Source organism: Fukomys damarensis, unplaced genomic scaffold (assembly GCF_012274545.1).
Source record: "Fukomys damarensis isolate Sample0158 unplaced genomic scaffold, DMR_v1.0_HiC HiC_scaffold_34, whole genome shotgun sequence".
NCBI classification, from domain to species: Eukaryota; Metazoa; Chordata; class Mammalia; order Rodentia; family Bathyergidae; genus Fukomys; species Fukomys damarensis.
In genome coordinates this window covers 9,529,995-9,545,660 of record NW_022900946.1, presented here as the reverse complement: position 1 = coordinate 9,545,660, position 15,666 = coordinate 9,529,995, and the positions used below count along the sequence as shown (strand labels likewise).

At 45.3% G+C, this 15,666-nt stretch overlaps 1 protein-coding gene and 1 pseudogene across 2 annotated transcripts; one reads left to right on the top strand and one right to left on the bottom strand.

The window, feature by feature from the left end:
* The first annotated feature begins 1,518 nt into the window (after positions 1-1,518).
* On the top strand, positions 1,519-10,690 carry Coq7 (coenzyme Q7, hydroxylase). 2 transcript variants are annotated; one of them, XM_010631628.3, is made up of 6 exons: positions 1,519-1,674; positions 7,195-7,373; positions 8,073-8,187; positions 8,847-8,986; positions 10,025-10,093; positions 10,496-10,690. In XM_010631628.3, exons 1-6 carry the CDS (start codon positions 1,578-1,580, stop codon positions 10,571-10,573), a joined length of 678 nt encoding a protein of 225 aa, XP_010629930.1. In that variant the 5' UTR covers positions 1,519-1,577; the 3' UTR covers positions 10,574-10,690. The 2 variants fall into 2 exon arrangements, with proteins under 2 accessions (XP_010629930.1, XP_019064110.1); XM_019208565.2 differs by lacking the exon at positions 1,519-1,674 and adding an exon at positions 1,898-2,015.
* Positions 5,225-5,929, bottom strand: LOC104867311 (annotated as a pseudogene).
* Positions 10,691-15,666: the final 4,976 nt, after the last annotated feature.

Below are 15,666 nucleotides of genomic sequence, written 5' to 3'. Positions count from 1 at the left end.
AGAGATAGAAGTGGGATTAGGAGAAGGGTTTTGAGATTCAGTTGTATTTATTTTATTTTATTCTTTTATTTTAATGCTGCTGGGAATTGAATTCAGGCCTTTGCACATTTGGCAAGTACTCTACCACTGAGCTACATGCCCAACCCCAAAGCTGAATTTATACTTTCCAGTAGATTTACATTAAAATGTTACATCACCTTCACTAAGTATCAAGTATTTGAGTTCATCATAATTTAAAATTATTGTACTGTGTCAATTTAAACACTGTAGAGGCCGGGAGTGGTGGCACATGCCTGTAATCCCAGCACTCGGGAGGCAGAGGCAGGAGGATCGCTGTGAGTTCAAGACCAGCCTGGGCTACATAGTGAGATCCAGGTCAGTCTCAGCTACATAGTGAGACCCTGTCTCAAAACAAAAAACAAAACAAAACAAAACGAAACAAAAAAACCAAATAAACAAACACTGTAGAGTTACATAAAATCAGCAATTTAATAAGCCAGGTGTAGCGGAACATGTCCAGCATTGTGGGAGGCTGAGGCAGGAGGATACAAATTTCGGCTGGGCCTGGGTAACCTAGAACTTACTGAGGCCCCATGTCAAAAAAATTTTTTAAAAGGATAGGGATGCAGTCCTGTGTTCCACTCTCCAGTACCAGAAATAACTTGGGAGTCAAATAATCCAAGACTGTAAACTGAAAGCGCCCATTGGTTAACAACGTTCTGGTGTTAACCAATAGAGTATTAACTTTTGCTGTGTATCTTTCCATTCATACACCTTGATTTTTTTTTTTTTGAGACAGGATCTCCACATATAGTTCAGGATGGCCTTGACCTTGGCGATCCTCATGCCTCAGTCTCCTGAGTGCTGGGGTGATTGACATGTGCCATCACATCTGGCCAGATAGGCATCTTTTCATTTTTTTCTAGTCTCACAAACATGTCTCATTTGAAAAATTATTTCTGTTGGGCAGGCCCCTAGAAGTAGGCCTATAATATTAATAGATGTGTGCTTTAAAAAGTGTATGTTGATAAATTTCCTTTTCCCTTACAAGACTGCACTAATATACATGCACAGCAACAAATATATATATAATAATAAATTTCCCAGTAGAAAATGCGAAAATTGAAAAAAGGACTAGGAGAAGTTTAAAGTCAGTTGTTAGCCCACCTAGCTGTAACAATGCTGTTTCAGTATGAAATTCTTAACTTTTTATATAGATATGGGATACGAATAGATTTAAAAAAAAAAAAAAAAAGCTCCACGTAAACCAGAAAATATAATGGCTCTGTCAACCCTGGGTCCACTTTCCTAGGAATTTAGGTGATAGAGCTTGATCCTGCCTGGACTTTCGAAAAAGTTTAGTGTTCTCGTCTCTATAGCAACCAAAAATTCCTTTACCACAATTGGTGGTCAAGTAATTAACAGGCAATGCATCCAATAGGATACGTTCACTTACCATTTCCAACCAATCGAAGCGTAAGGACGTTTCACAGCGCCTGAGCGATTAGCGTCTTCCTACGTCTGCTTACGTCATCAGACTGCTCCAAAAGCGGCACTGGCCCACAGCGTTCACCAGAATGGCTCCTTTCGTTGTCCGGGCAATGACTTACGCCGGGGTGGCAGCAGCTCCTTCCCTATGGCGGCTTTGCACGTGTGCCCGGTGGCCCCTATCAGGTAAAGGGGGACGCGCGGCTGGAATCTTGTGCTGGGCCGGTGAGCCTGGAATTTTGGGTTGAGCCTCGGGTCGGAAAGGTCGGCTGGGGAGCCATTCGTATACGTCACAGGCTTGCGACGAAGAGCTAGTGCATGACGTTAGCTTCGGGCGGGGCGCGTAGTACCCCGAGAAGGTGACGGTGGGGTGGGGGCTGGGATTCGCCTGTGACGCTAGGGGCGTCTGGTCGGTGTTGATGAGTTGGGGAGCGACATAACCACATACTTGTGCCGTGATGTCACTGAAGGTGTGGTCAGCGTTCCAGGCCAGGACAGTTTGCGACATTGGAAGTTCAGGGACCCAGGTGTGATCCCTTGTCTTTGCTCGCCGTGTTTCCGGGCGCGGTGTATCCTTACCAGCATCGGCTTCCCTTGGGAACTTGTTAGAAATACGTAGTCTCAGATCCCACCCAGGACCTACTCAGCGGATGTCTGTGTTTTATGAGTACTTTCAGATGTTCACTGTCATGTGTAAGAACCACCAGTGTAGTGGAAGGAAGAATTGAATTTGGAGTGGAGAGACATGGGTTTGGATTTTGTTTTCCTTTTTCACCCTAGCTGCCTCAGAAAACTGTGAGGTCGATTTGGCACTCAAAATTAAATCTTTGTGTGTCGCCTTCAAGAGTTTTGCCTTATCAGCGATCGCCCGTACTTTTGATTCTTCTGTGTGTTCTTGTATAACAGTGACCCATTTTTAAATTAAGTAATTTCGTAGAAACTAAATCGTCGTGGTAAAGGGAAAGCCAGTATTGTGTGCCCCAAATGCATGCGTAATCATAAAAAAGAAGTAAACTGAAAGGAAAAATTTATAAATTGTATTAGATACTGTTACCAACCAAGGCTTGAACTCAGGACCATTTTTCTGTTAAGAAACTGGGTTAAGTTCACTTAGTATCAGGAAAGGCTGTAGAACATGCCGTATGTAGATGGGGACATTTTCCCTGATGAATCAAAAGGACCAGGAGAGAATTTGAAAGAGCAACTCGCAATTACATGGGTGTTATGTATTTATTTACTTATTTATTTTAATCAACTGACAGCTTCAACTTTTAATAATGGAAGTCATTTTGCCATTCAAGAAAGCATTTTAGGGGAGAAAATCTTCCCTATAAAAATAAAACATCAACATTATAAATATTGTAATTTTTAAACCTGCACAGTTAAAAATGCTTCCCTGTAATACTACCCATTCATTTTAACGCCTTTCCTGTACCATCACATTTTGAAGAGAAAACACTATTACAGCAAAGCTTAGTTTTAACTTAACAAAAGGATTTGTACAATGATTTTTAATAAAATATCTTTGGCCTTAGGGGCCTTTTTCCTCCTTTTACACTTTAAAAATGCTGCTGCAGTAACCAGTGTTTGGGAAAGGACATCAGAACTATGAACTGACAAGATTTCAGTACAGTACAGTTTCCAAATTGCAACTTGTAGTGCACATGACAGTGAGCGAGGTTCTGAGTAAGTATAGGTGAGGATGCCTAGTCTAGATGATCTACTTTAAGCTAAAAAAAAAAAAAAATTCTCAGATACCCACCAGCTCCTACTTTAGGTTCTAACTGTGTCTTAATCTGAGAAACATGCTTCACGAACTATAAGTTTACTGGGAGAAGTAATTAAAATACTAGGTAGTTGATAATAGTATACTCAAACCCAAGCCATAGTGTGAAGAGTAAAACTAGCATAAAAGTCATGAAGGCATCCCCTGAACAATAAAGGTGAAGTGTTGGGTGACAGTGTCACTAAAACCTCATTGCTGCACTAAAAAGTCAGGTGCAAAATAAAACAAGATGTGCCATACATATTTTATAACTAGTTCTACTTTTGCCCCAGTTTTTTTTCTTAAAAGCCTAGGAAGATCTGATTGTCTCGGTAGCTTGTGTGGCACAGCACAACCAACACTTAAATGTGCCTCCGATGAGATAGGTATTCTCTGAAAAGTTAGAAGAGCCAAGAGGAAACAAATGCGATAAAAGGCACAGTCACTTAAGCAAAGAACCAAAGCACCTTGGAATTTCACACAGAATCCATTAGGTGTCACCAAAGTGTTAACAATTCCTTGGGAATTTATAAACAAAAAAAATCTAGACAAAACCAGACCGACTGACTATAAGGGCTGTCTGGAACCACAGCACACCTTTCCCTCCATGCTCAGGTTTGTAAGTCGCTAAGAAACTGAGGTTGATTTCGCCTGTTTTTAAGGCTTTATTGCCCATACATTTCTTTGGTTGGATGGACATGCACTTTTGGTACAGTGGTTCCGTAATGAACCCCTGTGGCCTGCTCAGCGGGAGTGGACTTTCCTCCTTCCTTGGGGCCTCCTACTCGCAGTCACATCCTCTGAAACTGCGGATGACGTGAGAGTATTGAATCTTAAAAATCCCTGTCCTACATTATGTGAGAGCAGACTGTAACTTAGAGACAGGGAGAAGCAGAGGGAGAGAGAGAGAGAGAGAATTAAGGAAAAGAGGAAAGGAAGGAAGAAAAAAGGGAAGGAAAAGAAAGGGTAGAACAAAGGGGGAGGGAGTGATTGTCGCAAATTTGCAGTGAGCTCTGTAGTTGACAAACTTCCTGGCTAACAAGGAGAAAACAGCTGCCCTACCCTAAACTCATTTTCAACTTGGAAAACCACCTCTTTGGGGAAATCCACACAGTTTAAGGAGCCAGCCACGGGTCACGGCCTACTTATCCAGAGCTGCTACAGCAGTAAGACCTTCTACTCCAAGAAGGCAGAATCGGGGCCCCACACGCGAGGGGCCAGATCCAGCTGTATGGGGCCCACCTCCACCTGCCGCATTCTCCAGTCTTCTGCACAGTTCATGGGCCCTTCTTGGGTTTAGTTCCTACCTCTCTGGCTCCATTGCCCAGCAGGAAATCAAGCAGTCCTAGAATGGGCTTAACATCTCAACACTGAACGCTTCTACCTCCTTGTCAAGCGATATCCTTGACTCCACTTCCACCACTGTGCCCGCCTCAGCACCTTCCTCAGTGGCCGGCAGAGCTTTCACTTCCACGCAGCCGCCTTCTGAACTTGCTCCTTACTTCTGTTAATCTGACTCCTCCAACATCCTTCCCAAATTCCCCACAGTTCCTGGACTCCTCTGCCCTTCACATGAATGGTTTCCTCTGACACAAAACACAAACCAAACAGGTAGTTTTAGTTTTGACATAGAACAAGTATTCAGAGAGATTCCTTATTGTTTCTTAAAACTTGTTTGCACCTCCTGAAGCTTAACCATCATATAATTAAAATAACTAGAAGAAAATAAAAACAAAACAACCCAGAGTTCATGCTTCCAAGCGCTCCAGGATGCTCCTGATGATTGCGGGTTCACAGAGTGCAAGAGGTGACCCCGCCTTGCTGTAACAGAATAAGCTCGCGGGCTCCCTCTCTTGGGCCGCGAGGGTGTAGGATGCCTGTGGCCAGGGGCTGGGAACTAACTAGAACGAAAGGGGTGACGCTGGCTTTGGGGCAAGAGCACGGCTCTCCAGAAAGGTGCTTGCTGCTCCCTTACGCAGGGGTCCAGAGCCAGGAGCATAAGCCCGACTTCCACGCCCCACCCAGGGTCGCTTCCGGCTTACGTCTGCAGGCCTTGCAGCGCCTCTTCAGGTTCTGCAGCTGCTCCTCTTCCTCCTTGTCCAGGATGCACTAGAAATTCTGCAGTTCTGAAAGGGTGAACGCTTCCCACTCTCCAATTTCATGTTCACAGAGAACAAAACTAAGGGTGTAGGTTCTGGGCCGTGCTACCACATGCGGGTAGGTAGAGCGGATGTTCTCGGCCTCAGAGCTCGCAGGCATCACCTTGGTCTTCCCATGACAACGTGTATAAAGTGCAAACTTGGCAGGGCTCTCTGTCACGAGAAATGTTTTGAGCAGAGCTCCGATGACTTCCCCAGCGGTGTCCTGCCAATAGGAAGCGTGTTGGCACAGCCATTGCTACCAGGAGGCGTCTGCGGAGGTTTGCAGAGTTCACCTGCACTTCCGTGAAGCCGTTGTGAATCCGATTTGAATTCAAGGTCATCTTCAACTTGTGTGTGATGGCTAAATTGTATTTCTGAACTCTCTCTTTGATTTCCTCTTTGCCCAGGTAATTGTGAGTTTCCTTCTCTTTCTCTAAGTCTTGGGTCTTGCCCTGGGGCGCCCTCCTGAAGAAGGAGGTCCTGGCGTTGAAGAATCCTTGGTGTCCTCCTCCAGGTTGCTGTAACCGCTGCTCATACTGCTGGGCCCCGAGCGCAGGTGGCCAGGCAGCGGGCCCGGCGCCTGACCGTCCACCCTGCGAGGTCCCCGGAGCACGCCCCAACTCCGGTGGACGGCCCCACTCACCGGCACAGCCGGTGCCACTTAAAGTCTTCAGTGTACTACTTTAAAATCTTCAGGTACTACCGTTAGCAGGTCCCACATGTTAGGGAAACAGATGTAAAGTGATAAATCTGAGAACGTCTAGTACTGCGCCTCAATTTTATTTGTTTATTTTTATTTATTTTTTTGGTACCCAGGATTGAACTCAGGACCTTGCACTTGTGAGGCAGGTGAGGGCACCACTGAGCTAAATCTTCAGCCCTACCTCAATTTTATTTTAAAGCATGTACCAATCTAGTCAGAACTTAGAGTTGTTGAATGTTCGGTACTCCTGTGCTAAGTCAGTGAGCATAACCAAAGAATAATCATTCAATTTTATTTGTAAAGTTACTTTATTTTCTGCATCTCATTTCACCCTCATGATAACTCAGTAAGAAAAGTTTTATTGTATGCTTTCCTTGAAAAGAAAATAGCCTGATACTAAAAAATATCTATTCTGATTTGTTCAAGATTTGTGTCGGAGCTTGGACAAACATTTTCTTTTTCTTTTTTAATTGCATATAATCCTTTTGTTCTTTGTAGCCAAAGTGATTCCTCTGCATTTTCTAACTGTAGGTCTGGGCCTTTCACAAGAGATTGCAAAAGATAGAAATGTCAAGTACTTTGATATTCAAGTCCCTTACCCTAACCCCCCCAATTATTTATTGACTCCCTAAATTTGGAACTGTGATGTGGTATGAGGAAAGAGTTCATTGAATTTTGAATGCGAACATTATCCTGCCTTTACCTGTAAAAAGTCAGTCATGCCTTTGAACTCATCTTACATCCTCCATCTCTTGCTCCTTCTCAGTACATAGTTTTATTTTATTTTGTTTTGTTTTGGTACTGGGGATCGAACTCAGGACCTTGCACTGCACGCTAAATCCCAGGCTTGTTTTGTTTTCTAAGAGTACCAGGTTGTCTCTTCCCCCACCCCATTAATACACATTTGGCTGGTGATAACAAGTGAAAGAATAAGTAAACAAAATTATTTTGAGAAGCAGAGCCAGCTCATCAGCTTCCATTCCTAATCTCCATCTCTCCACAAGGAGATCAGTACTAGGTGCCCCTTTCTTCTGACTGTAAAAGAAAACAGCTCGATTTTTCCTGAGAGTAATGAAGAATTTGCACTTGCATTGCAGCTTATGGGGAAAAAATCAGCCTCAGATTTTGCAGTTCAGGAATGACCTTAGACAACATCAATTGGGCAGCCGTGGACCGCATAATCCGGGTGGATCATGCAGGTGAATATGGAGCAAATCGCATCCTCGCAGGGCAGATGGCCGTCCTGGGCCGGACAAGTGTTGGGCCGGTCATTCAGGTGGGCACTTCTTTATCTCTTAGTGTGGTCTCCCGAGTACGTGCATCTAAGCCCGGGGTCATGCATTCCCAGAGGAGGTGCTGCTGTCCTCAGGAGCATGAGACTTGGTTCGGGGGGCGGGGGTGGCAAGCAGAAAGCATGTTGCCTTCTTCATGGATAGATACGCAAGGCGTAGTTAAAAAAAACATGGTACACATTTAAAAACTACCACAGTGAGAGACAGATTGCCATCGATGACCCTGAACACAGTTGTCATTCTTGCACTTTCTGAGCAAGTTGTGGAAGTCCTGTTTTGTGAAAGTTTTTAGGCATCCCGTCACGCTGTCTCATTGTCAAAATGCTCACCTTTCGTGGTCACTTTGAGCAGGGGGAGGAACCAGAGGTCGTGTAGTGGGAGATCTGGTGAGTAAGGTGGATGAGAGCACCGTAATGTTTTGTGAGCCCGCTTTCTGATGGTGGGCAGTTGGCAGCAGCAGTCACCATGTTTTATCACACCTCGTAAAGACGCTCACGTAAGAGGCCTTCCAAAATTGCTCCAAAAATTCTTTTCCATCTGATGTTTTAGAGAAATGGAGGAGGTAGCAGTCCTCTTTTTCTCCTCTGTTTGTATTTTGTTCCCACCCGTAGGCCCGTAGCCTCCTTTGGATACTTCAGGAGGCCTCTTGAATGCTTGCCTGTCTTCATTTTTGTTTCTTACAGAAAATGTGGGATCAAGAAAAGGCCCATTTGCAAAAGTTCAGTGAGCTGATGGTTGCATTCAGGGTCCGGCCAACAGCCCTGATGCCTCTTTGGAATGTCGCGGGCTTTGCACTGGGTATGTGTCTGCAGAGGTGCAGGTGGGCACAGGGGCCCGGGTGATGAGTCATCCTGCTTCCTCCTCCCCGGTTCTTGCCGTGTCCTTGTTCGACCCGTTTAATTTATTTAGTATTTGCCTGAAGTTAAATGGATTGAATTTCTTTACTTTTGTAAATAGAAAGTACAGTAAAACCTAACATGGGAGTCCGCTGGCATAATCCAGTTGCAGCCCTGTACTGTTCTCTGACACAGATTCTAAACCTGAGATCTACTTGTGCTTTTCAAAAGGGAGATTAAAGAAAAGCAGTACAGAAGTTCAAAGACGTACTCAGCCCAAATGCACGTTCTCTTGATGTACTCAGAAGACTGAAAATGTAGTGAAAGAGAAGAGCTTTCTTATTGTGTGCCTGGAGGGTCAACTGGACCTGGTCCTGCCTCCAGCAGTGCTCCTCACCCCAGGGCGACTCTGCCCCCCTGAGGATGCGTGGCAGTCTCTGAAGACTTTTCCAGTGGGTCACAACTGAGGGAGCGCTACTGGCCTCTAGTTGGTAGACATCAAGGAAACTGTTACATAGTCAACAATGCACAGCAGTGCCAGGGCTGGAAAGCCTGGCCTGATCCATCTGCTTTCCCAGTGGTATCCGTCCTGTACTTTACTGCTGGGTTTGACAATTCCAGGAGCAGGAACCGCCTTGCTCGGGAAGGAAGGCGCAATGGCCTGCACTGTGGCAGTGGAAGAGACCATAGCCCATCACTATAACAACCAGATCAGGACGCTAATGGAGGAGGACCCTGAAAAATATGAGGAACTTCTGCAGGTGACTGACTGCCTGTACTCTGAACGGGCTGTGTGAGGGAAGAAAGGGCAGGTGGGCAGTTGCTAAAAAGAAAAAATACAGGAATCGTAGATGATGATAGGCTTTTAGACTTCAAGGTTAGCACCTCTCTTCAAAAGGTGGACAAACTAAGGGGCAGAGACAGAGAGGTGGAGCTGTCTGCCCAGGTCACACAGCTCAGGCAGTGAGAACTAGAACCTACACATCGTGAACCCAACCTGCCTGTCTCTCTCTACTTGTGTTTCACTGGTGGATTCTCAGCATTGATGACATAGATTAGATGTATGAGGTAATAGCCTCGGGTGTCTTTTCATGGCAAATAAAGGAGCTTTAATTTTTCAGTTTAGTTTTTGTTTTGTTTTGTTTTTTGAGATCGGATCTCATAATGTTACCCAGGCTGGCCTCAAACTCTTGGTCTCACATGATCCTCCTGCCTCAGCCTCCCGGGTAGCTGGGATTCCAGGCCTGTGAGAACACCCCTAGCTCTAAAGGAACTATTTAATTTTGAAAGTCTAAGTCAAATGTTGGCAGACTCTGACCTCCAGCCACACCTGGTTCTGTAAATAAAGTTACATTGGTTCTGCCTCCTGCCTTACAAGCTCAAGGTCCCAAGTTCGATACTGGTACCAAACAACAACGACAACAACAACAACAACAAAAAGTTTCATTAGAACCTGCCCACACCCATCATTGCACTTGGGGGTTGCTTTTCCGATGCAGCGGCCGGGGAGAGGAGTACACAGAGATTATACAGCCCATGCCCGGGGGCTTGAAGTGTTTCCTCTCTGACTGTTGTTAGACAAGAGGAAGAGATGAGAGATGAGGGGGTTTCATAGGGAGAGTGATAAGGGGAATAGATACGATCAAATGTACATGGGATGTGTGTGTGTGTGTGTGTGTGTGTGTGTGTGTGTGAAAGTTTTAAAAGTTTTTACTCTGGTCCTGCACAGAAGTAATATGCCTACCCTGACCTTAGACTACAGAATAATGACTTGCTTGGATTTCTTTGTATTTAACCAGCTGATAAAGAAGTTTCGAGATGAAGAGCTTGAGCACCATGACACAGGCCTGTCCCACGACGCGGAATTGGTAGGGGCCTGCTGTTACTCGTGGTACTTTGGGGAGCGCATGTGTTGGTTCAGGGGGGAGTCCTGCTTTGTGCTCCATCCCTCATTCTTTTCCCAAGGGCCGCTTCCCCTTTTCCTGTGAGAAACTGGATGTCCAGGGTTTTGGCAGTAGCAGGTCCATTCTGATGTTTGGAATAGCCTTTTCACCTAGATTTAAAAGAAACTGCTTGTCAGATCTCATTTCTTATCCAGAGAAGGTGTATGCTCACATTTACAACCAGTTCGGAACACACAGCACAGCACGTTGCTTTGGTTGCCTTCCGAGTATGTGTGTGCATGCGCTGGCCATACGGGACCCAGGACCTCGGCATGTTAGGCCAGCACCCCCTGGGCTACCTCCACAGCCTCTTGTTGTTTTTAATAGGCGCCAGCGTACGCTGTCTTGAAGACTGTTATCCAAGCTGGGTGCCGTGCCGCAATATATTTATCGGAAAGATTGTGAGTTCCAGCCCTTGTCTACGAAAGGTGGCAGTTAACAAGTGACATTTACAGAGAAGCAATTGTGCAGTTACTACTGTGTGGATTTTGTTAATAAATGACAAGAGTATTTTTTTCATTAATAAAACTCTTCAGTGTTGGTTTTGTTGTTGTCTTATGCTCTAAGGTGTGTTCAGATATAGCAAACAAAGTTGGTTCCTCTTTGGTTCGTGTCCTAGTTCATTTTGTCCTGAAATATTAAGAATGAATCATTAATAAATTAGCAGGATTTTTTTTCCTTTTTTTTGGTTCTAGGGCTCGAACCCAGGACCTTACCTTGCACCTGCTAGGCAAGTACTCTACCACTGTGCCATGCATACCCCAGCAGTGGGAACTTTAACAGGAAAAAAGGTTGAGTTTACTGATAGCAAAAGGTAACTTAGAACTTGAGGATGTTTAAGTCTACTAAGCAAGACTAACGGTGAAGTCCATCAAGTAAACAAAGATGGTTGTTTCCATTTTGAATTGTGTATGGCGTGGGTGGGAAGTTGTTGTGGCTTTGAATGTTTGTGTCCACTCCAAATTCATGTGTTGAAATCTTCACACCAGAGGCAATGGTGGGACCTTTGGGAAGTGATAGACTGTGGTAGAGGTCTCACGGATGGGATTGGTGCCTCTGTCAAAGGGGCCTGCGGAAGGCCCGCACCCCTTCCGCCCGGTGCCACAGCAGGCTGCTGACTGAGAGTGTGAACCACCCTCCCCAGACGTGAATCTGCCAGCACCTTGCCCTTGGGCTTCATTGGCCTCCACAACTGTGAGCGGTCAGTTTCTGTTGGTTCTAAGCTAGCTAGTCTGGGGCATTTTGTTATAGCTATAAGCCAGGATAGACTAAGGTGGGGCATGGTCTTTCTTCCAGAATTATTTTGCTAAATTGAAGTATAATCATTTCTTGAATGGATGAAAACTGACTAAACTTCAGACTTTGGTGAAACATTTAAAATTTTTTCATCTTTTTGGGGGGTTGGGGGGGATACCAGGGATCAAACTTGGGACCTTATGTTTGTGAGGCAGGTGGCGGCACCATCGAGCTAAATCCCTGGCCCTTAATCTTTAAATCTTAATATATAAAAATCTAGATCAACGATTCTCCTCTCTAGCTACACATTATTTGAATGATCTTTGGAGCTTTTAAGAACTTTCGGTTTGGTCAGGCACAGCGGTGTACACCTGTCCTCCCAGTTTCTGGGTAGGCTGGGCAGGAGGATCACTTGAGTCCAGGTGCTGGGGGTCAGCCTGGGCAATGTAGTGAGTCCTTGTATCTTAAAAACTTTTTAGTTCATAGACCATATATTCTGATTTAATTAGGTTAGGGCTCAGTTGGTCCTAGTGTGTTTGAGGCTAGGACCCCCAGGATAGACTATAAACTACTTGTGAAGAACTGTGTCCTGTCAGTATCTGCCTCCCCACAACTTACATTTCATCAGCACCTAAAAGCACAAGGAGCAAAAGAAAATGAGATAATTACACTTCATCAAATTTAAAGCTTTTGTGCTTAGAAAGACACTTGAAAGGACAACCCAATCCATGGAATTGAAAATCATGTTCTTGGTAAGGGACTTGATTCTACAATCTATAAGGAACACTGAACAATGAAAAGACAAATAGCCCGACTTCAAAACTGGGCCAAAGACTTGAATCGTCATTTCTCCAGAGAACAGGTACAAATGGCTAGTAAGCATATTAAAAAAAAAACAAACCTCAACATTGTAAGTCATTCAGGGAAACAAGAATGAGATGCCACGTCAGAGTAGGATGGCCGCAACCAAAACAGTGGAAAATAATAGTTGTTGATTTATGTTGTATTTGAGAGCTTCGGTAAGATGTTAACAGGCCAAGATGTTAAGTGGGGAAACAGTGTTTTTAACCTAGCAACCCTCAGGCCGACAGAGCATGTAGGAGCCTTGCCTGAGCTGGGGTTTAGTGCTAGTCCTTGCCTTCCTATTTTAAAGCTAATTTTCTAAGCACTGCAGGCAGGAGTCTCAGTCATGGGAAGGTATTGTGTACAATCCTTATTAAAAGCCCAGATTGGCCGCTGTTTGTTTAGCCTCCCCTTCAAAATTGATGGCTGATGTTTTATGCTTCTGAGAGCTTCCAGAACAAGGCCGGAGAGATTTTCTGAATCCCCTTTTGATTGTTTTTAATTACATTTCAGCTTGTCCTTGTGTATTAACAAGGTAATCTTGTCTTTCCCTTACTCCGCTCCTCTGACCTTTCAGGGAAAATGTGATTTTAGAATTGGATATGATCCAAAGATGACGCTAGGATGACAAAGGATGTTATTCTTGCAAACACTATAGCTCCAAAGAGGCAATCTAAGCTTAGTTCTTTGTGTGTCTTTGATCTCCTATTTAAAATGTGGTCCACAGGCCAACAGCAGTAGTGTTGCTTGGGAGCATGTTAGAAATGCAGAATTTTAGGTCCTCCCTGGACCTTCTCAGTTGAAATCTGCATTTTAGAGTGTCTGCAAATTCCTTGATATTCCTCTATTTGACAGAGCTTAATTTCCCTTGCCTTGAGTTTGGGCTGTACTCAGAGATTCGTTTCTAACAGACAGACAGAACATGGCAGAACTGATGGGGTGTGGCTTCCAAGGTGCCTTGGCCTGTTTTGCGTTGTTAAAACGATACCTGAGAGTGAATACTCCACACCTGAAGAGGTTTATTTGGTTCACAATTTCTAGTGGCTGCAGGCTCCGAATAGCATGGTGGCAGCATCCGGTGAGAGCCCCTTGGCTGCGTCACAGCACAGCAGATGGCAGGAGCACATGTAATAGCTCAGCCGGGAGAAGAAGCAGGAGAGGGGAGAGGGCCAGGCTCACTCTCTCCTCACAGCCTGCTCCTGGGAGACCTGCATTGATCCCTCCACAAGGGCAGTTGTGACCCAACCCTGATCACTCCCCACCAGGTCCTACCCTTTAAACCCCCACCACCTCTCAGCGTCTCAGGGGTGGGGAGCATCTTCCTGTAGAGGCATGAACACATCCAAACCATAGCAAAACATGGGATTATGAAAGGCACTGTAGGTCACTCGCTCTGGGGGAAGCCCGCTGCCAGGTCATGAAGAACCTCGAGCACTTAGCTAATCTGTAGAGATGCTCACATAACCAAGGACACAGGCCTTGGGCCAGCAGCCATGAGTCTTCCAGCTCACTGGGGAGTTGGATGACAGCAGCTTCCAACATCTCCACGGCAACGTCCTGAGAGGCCCCAAGCCCAAATTGCCCAGGAAGTCTACTGCTGCTGAATTCTTGGCTCTCAGCAACTGTTAGATAATAAATGTTTGTTCTTTGGGATAATTTTTTATGCAGCAATAGATAACGAATGCACAATACTTCCGAGTTTTGCTTTTTTTTTTTTTTTGAAACAGAGTCTTGGTATGTAGCTCAGACTGGTCTCACAGGGATCCTCCTGCCTCAGCCTCCTCGAGTGCTGGGATTACAGGATGTACTACCACACCCGGTTTCACAACCGCCAAGTGATGTGAAAGAATGCAAAATTTTGGAAAGCATTGACCAGATAATAAACTCCCTGAGGGCAGAGATCTTCCTGGTCAGTTTCATATCTTCAACTAAGCACGGTGCCTGACACAATACATTTTTGCTGGGCTAAATACAAAGTTAAATTCCCCTGTTCTTAAGTTTGTTAAACTCTTTTTGTCATAAGGAATGCACGTGAGCAAAAGGTTAAGATATTGCAGCAGTTTTAAAGGCTCTTTATAGGGATGAGAAAATCTCCCTGTGGACTGCTTAATTCAAACTCTGTGGCCAATTTTCTTTGTGATTTGCTTACGACAGCCTGCCACATGGGAGTTACATTTTTTTCCCGCTTCCAAAAGCCGTACATGCTTGCCTCAAAATCAAATATAAACTGCATATAAGTAAAAAAAAAAAAACAAAGAACAAAAAACAAAAAATCTTTAAAACCCCACACTTCCAAACATGGTCTCCAGTAGTATGCACCACTAGTAATTCAATGTGTTTCTTTCTAGACTTGTTTAGAAAATCTTTTACCCAAACATTTGAGTTTGCATTTCCCACCTAGAATGGTGTATGTATCCTGACTAGCAATTCGTGCTTTTTAGGCAGTGGTGTGTGCTCCCTTAATTATTTCCACCCAACCCACAGCTGTCCTTTGTCCACGCCACCACATCCCGGGATCCTGCACCCCCCACCTACCTGGCAGGGCCAGTACTGTTCTGTGTTCTAGTGGGCAAGGGCTCATTTACTGAGTTCTCTAACCCTCAGGGACAGGTGGTCCCTGGGCTAACCCCGAGGTCACTCTGCACCTGCGTTTGCTCTCTCATCCTATTGGTGGACATACGAGTTATATTTGATACACTTCTGGAGACCAAAGTGTCTTTTGAACTTTGAACCAAAGTTCAAACCCAGGGCCTTCAAACTGAGCAATATCCTCAACCCTGGTTCTGTTTGTTTTTTATTTTGAGACCAGGTCTCACCAAGTCTCAGAGTTGCCCAGGATGGGCTCAAACTTGGGGATCCTCCCGCCTCGGCCTTCCATAGTGCTGGGATCAAAGTGGATGCCCCACATGTAATGAATGTGTCTTAACACTCCAGGGTAACATGCACTCCAGCCCTTCTGGAGACCCCATACCTCTCTGAGAGGATCTGAAAACCCTGGACTTTATTCCAGGACTTCCTTAAATGCTTCCTGAAGACCCCTGATCCGGGTGACTTGAGAAGAAAATATAACATTAACTCAGGGAAGCGAAAGAAACCTTCCAAAGTGAAACTTCAGCCTCAGACCCGCTCATTTCTCTCTAACCTGCTCAGGAACGACCCTCCCCAGGCGAGAGTGCTGTCCCGCTAAGATGGCGTTCACAGTTGAAAGGCACCTCCTTCCTCCTGGATCTGCCTCCTCCCACCCTACCCCTGCAGCTGAGCGGGGCCCGCGACAGCTCTTTTCATCCCCTTGGCCTTGGAAGGCGAGCTAGGGCGCTCCTAGGACGAGCGCAGTCCGAGGAGGGATGGCGACACCGGGGCCACTAGAGGGCGCCCACGCCCAGCGAGCAGAGCGCAAGGCGGGGACGCCGGCCAGCAGA